Source organism: Diaphorina citri, unplaced genomic scaffold, assembly GCF_000475195.1.
Source record: "Diaphorina citri unplaced genomic scaffold, Diaci psyllid genome assembly version 1.1 scaffold4964, whole genome shotgun sequence".
NCBI classification, from domain to species: Eukaryota; Metazoa; Arthropoda; class Insecta; order Hemiptera; family Psyllidae; genus Diaphorina; species Diaphorina citri.
The window spans coordinates 4,261-9,197 of record NW_007382347.1 but is presented as its reverse complement, the minus strand read 5'-3'; the positions used below and the strand labels follow the sequence as shown (position 1 = coordinate 9,197).

General features: G+C 41.2%; 1 protein-coding gene across 1 annotated transcript; it reads left to right on the top strand.

Moving 5' to 3' along the window:
- Positions 1-1,173: 1,173 nt before the first annotated feature.
- On the top strand, positions 1,174-4,731 carry LOC103521313. The gene has a single exon (XM_008486422.1). It carries the CDS (start codon positions 1,174-1,176, stop codon positions 4,729-4,731), a length of 3,558 nt encoding a protein of 1,185 aa, XP_008484644.1.
- Positions 4,732-4,937: the final 206 nt, after the last annotated feature.

Sequence of the window (4,937 nt, the reverse complement as noted above, 5' to 3'; positions counted from 1 at the left end):
TGTGCAGGTATCCCTGCTACTGCTGATAATTATGAGATCCTTTTCAATCACTTGGTAGAAAAATACAATGACAAAAGGTCACTCTCAAGTTCGTATTTAGACACCCTCATTAATTTCAAACCTTTGAAATTGGAATCTGGCAATAGCTTGGGTATGTTTACAGACAAGTTCTGTGCCACAGTTTTAGCCCTCAAGGCATTAAATATTCAAAATCTTGAGGACTACGTTTTCGTCCATCTTGCTTGTAACAAGTTATGTCCTGAAACAGTTAAGACTTTTGAAATGTCTCTTGCTAAAGACGAGTTGCCAACCTTCGATAAATTGATGTGTTTTCTTAAAGAACAAACCAAAATTCTCAATAGAGTGCACCAACCAACCTCTAGTAGTAGTAGTAGTAGTAGCGGTGCGGGTAGTTCAGGCTACAAGCTAGGTAGTGCCCCTCCGGTCAAACCAAAGGTCTCGCATGCCTTTGTGGTAAATAATAATAACGCTCCTTGTGTTATGTGTCACAATGACCACCCAATATTCAAGTGTACCAAGTTCTTAAAACTTTCCCCTCAAGATAGGTTCAGCACCATTAAGCAACATGCTTTGTGTGTCAATTGTCTGACTGGAGCTCACAAAGTAAGTGAGTGCAAATCTAAAAGCAACTGCTCGAATTGCAAGGTCAAGCACAATACTTTGCTCTGTTTTAAAAATAAAGTTAGTTTCAGTTTGAAAGTAGGACCTGGGGAGTTAAAGGGACATGGTTCCGAATCTCGTAGTAGTAGAAACACTGGACCTGAGGAGAGTGAGAGCTTTTCCCCTCCCACGCCTCATTCACCTAGTGTGAGCGTTCTATGCTCTGATGATAATCATGTACTTAGTAGTAGTCATAATAATAGTGGAAGTACTGTACTGTTGTCAACGGTAAAGGTTCTCATTCCTGATAATAATGGTCATTATCACCCCTTGCGTTTTATCTTAGATTCGGGTAGCCAGAGTAATCTGATCCTAGAATCCACTCGTAAAAAATTGGGGTTACCTTTGAATAAGGATGCAACCACGACTATCAAGGGTATAGGTATGGGTTCGAATCCCGTCAATGGTCAAGTTAACTTCACTATTACTTCTAGGTTGGATAGTAGAATTAAATATTCAATCAATGCACTTGTAGTGGACAAAATTATAGACATGTTACCATCTCAACCTGTTGATATGTCTCATTTGAAATATTTGGAACAATTGCCACTTGCTGATGACTTCATGAAGCCAGATATTGTGTCTGGTATTCTCGGTGCTCAAATTTTCCCTTCCTTGATTCTAGGTGACCGCGTTACAAGTTCGACAAATAATGTTGTAGCATTGAATACTGTGTTGGGTTATGTTGTCATGGGTCAGGCTCCGTTGTGCTCAGTGGATGACTCGACGTCCAATACTTTCTGTGCGTTTCAGGATCCTCCTATTGACAATTTATTGAAGCGGTTTTGGGAGATAGAGACTGTTGCAGCCCCTGCGATGCTCAATGACGAGGACAAGAAATGCGAGGAGTTGTATTCTTCTTCGGTACATAGAAACGATGACGGTTCCTACACTGTTTCACTTCCTTTCAAGGGTAGTCCAGACGAATTGGGTGATTCGTATCATAGTGCTCGCAATAGGTTTTTTAGCCTCGAAAGAAAGCTTCAATCCAATCCTGAGTTGCGGTCAGGATATAATAAGGTCATTCAGGAGAATATAGATGAAGGGTACCTGAGTGTAGCAGTTGATCAATCAGATCGCTCGGGGTTTTTTATTCCTCATCACATGGTTGTCAGACCTGACAAGGCAAGTTCCAAGTTGAGATGTGTCTTCGACGCTTCCATGCAGTCGAGTAGTTCAAAATCTTTAAATGATTTATTATTTACAGGTCCCAAGTTGTACACGGACCTCTTCGTTATTTTGTTGAATTTTCGTTTATTTCCTGTCGTTATGGTTGCAGATATCAGAAAAATGTTCTTACAGATCAAACTTAACCCAGACGATTGGAAGTATCAAAAGATTCTTTGGAGGTTTCATCCAGATGATCAGTTGTTATCCCATGTGTTGACCACTGTGACTTTCGGTTTAAGATGTTCACCGTTCCTTGCTTTACGCACGGTGAAACAGTTAGCTATGGACGAGGCAAATAACTTCCCCTTGGCAGCAAGCAAGGTGGAAACGGACTTGTACATGGACGATCTTGCCACTAGTGTGTTCAATGCTGACGAGGCCTGTGTTCTCTTTGAACAAATGGTAGGTTTGTTCAAGGCTGGGGGGTTCACTCTTACCAAGTGGGCTACCAACTCTGGAGAAGTCTTGCAGGAGATTCCGGTGGCGGATAGGCTGTCTGAGATTGTTCAGTGGGATGCAGACTCTTCTGTGAAAATCTTAGGTTTACAGTGGAGTGCTGATCGTGACATCTTCTATTTCAAGATTAACATCGATAATAAACCTTGTACTAAACGGAACATGTTATCTCTCATCAGTCGTCTATTTGATCCTCTGGGTCTTCTTGCTCCTGTTATCCTGTGGGCCAAACAACTGATTCAACAATTGTGGTGTTTAAATCTCTCATGGGATGAAACTCCCCCTCCCCACATCGTAGAAGATTGGGACGCCTTCCAATCGCAATTACCCCTGCTGTCTGACTTATCATTTCCTCGCCATCTATTCGTAGTAGAGAATTGCACTTTGCAAATATTTGGATTTGGTGACGCATCCGTCAAAGGCTTTGGTGGTGTAGTTTATAGCAGAGTGGTTTTTCCGAATGGAGATATTAAAGTCAATCTAATATGTGCAAAATCTAAGGTAGCACCAGTAAAATCCCAATCTATTCCTCGTCTAGAATTGTGCGCTGCACTTTTGTTAGCACAGCTCGTGCAAACCGTCGTTGATAGTTATACATTGAGATTTCCTATTGAGAAAGTGTTGTGCTTTTCAGATTCAACCGTTGTCTTGTCATGGATTCATGCCTCCCCTCACGTATGGGAAACTTTCGTTGCCAACCGAGTTAGCAAAATCCAGGAGAGTGTTGATATTACTGCCTGGTGGAAAATCTCGGGCACGGACAATCCTGCCGATTGTTTATCGCGTGGTTTAAAGCCCGCAGAGTTCTGTGAGAATCCTCTTTGGTTCCAAGGACCTTCTTGGTTACAGGAATCTGAATCGCAATGGCCTGTTTGTCCCTTCACTCCTGAAGACCAGGCTATCGTTCCTGAGACAAAATCCGTCGTCTTAGTTCAAACCGAAAGCGTCGAACATCCTCTCAAAACGACTTTTCTCAATTGTTCTTCTTGGAATAAACTCCTGCGAGTTATTGTCTTCGTACTTAGGTTCTTGAAGAAATTACCCAGGAACAATGACGTAGTGTCTTCAGATTTAGATAAAGCTGAAATAGAAATCATTAAAATTGTTCAGCACGAACACTTCTCGGATGACATTCACAAATTGAAAAACAATTTACCTTGTAGTAAAACTTTGATCAAATTGAGTCCGTTCTTGGACGATGGTGTAATTCGTGTGGGTGGACGCCTTCGAAATTCAGATCTAGGTTATGAGCAGCAACATCCAGTTGTTCTTCCTGCCAAGGAACATGTTGTGAAACTTATTGTAGAACATTATCATCGTGCTAATCTACACACCGGCCCTCACTTATTACTATCCATTCTTCGTCGTAAATTTTGGATTTTAGGTGGCAGAAATTTCGTTCGTAGAATTGTGCAATCTTGTAACCTTTGTTTCAAACTGTCTCCTAAATCTCAAACCCCATTTATGTCTGATTTACCAAAAGAAAGAGTTCTCGAGTCTTCCAAGGCTTTCCTCAATATCGCCATCGATTTCATGGGACCCTTTCTCATTACTTTCTCTCGTAGACGTGGACAGAGAAGTCAGAAAGCTTACATTTGTATTTTCGTCTGCCTAGCTACCAAAGCTATACATTTAGAAGTCGCTTCTGACCTCTCTACCCCCACTTTCTTAGACGCATTCAAACGTTTCTTGGCTCGACGCGGCCCATGCCTTAGCGTTCTGTCGGACCATGGCACTAACTTCGTCGGCGCTAAAAACGCTCTCAATGAGTTATACTCACTATTAGACTCCCAGGAGTATAAACAGTCATTCAGTGATGAGTTAGCCAATCATAGGATTACTTGGCATTTCACTCCTCCCACTGGAGCCCATTTCAATGGTATCTCTGAGGCTAATGTAAAGGCTGTCAAAGCCCATTTGTACAAATGTATCGGTAATCAAATTCTATCGCTAGAAGAGCTATGTACTGTTTCAGCACAAATTGAAGCTCTTTTGAACTCGCGACCCTTGTGCTTGTTAAGTTCAGATCCATCTGAACCGAGTGTTCTTACTCCTGCACATTTCTTAACTCAAATTCCTTTAGAAAGTTTACCTGCCTCAGATGTGACCAATGAAAACCCGAATAGACTTACTCGATATAAACTTCTCGATCAGATAGTCCAGACATTCTGGAAACGTTGGAGTTCGGAATGTCTGCATGATTTACAGTTACGTGAAAAATGGAACACAAGTTCCTCTCCACTTATCCCAGGACAAATAGTGTTAATTAAACAAGACAATGTGCCGCCCCTACATTGGTCCCTTGCTAGAATCGTAGAAACTTATCCTGGAAAAGATGGAGTAGCTCGCGTTGCACTTGTAAAAACCCAAAAGGGTGAATTGAAACGGCCAGTCAACAAGCTGTGCCCATTGCCTACTCAGTAGGTACTCATTTGTTTCATAATTATTTGAAACTTGTAAATAGTTAATTTGGTGGTAGTTTGCTTTTGCAATTTTTCCTTTTATTGTTTTTTATTATGCTCCCATTATAGGAACATTTATTGTAGGTGTAGGTTGCTCAGGCAATATTTTTTTTCTTTTCTCATTTTTTAATATTTTACTCCCTCTTTTGGAGTTGTTTTTGCTTTTTT

What these genes read in the sequence shown, in the direction of transcription:
- LOC103521313 (XM_008486422.1), top strand. Translation starts at nt 1,174, where the DNA reads ATGTTACCATCTCAACCTGTTGATATGTCTCATTTGAAATATTTGGAA.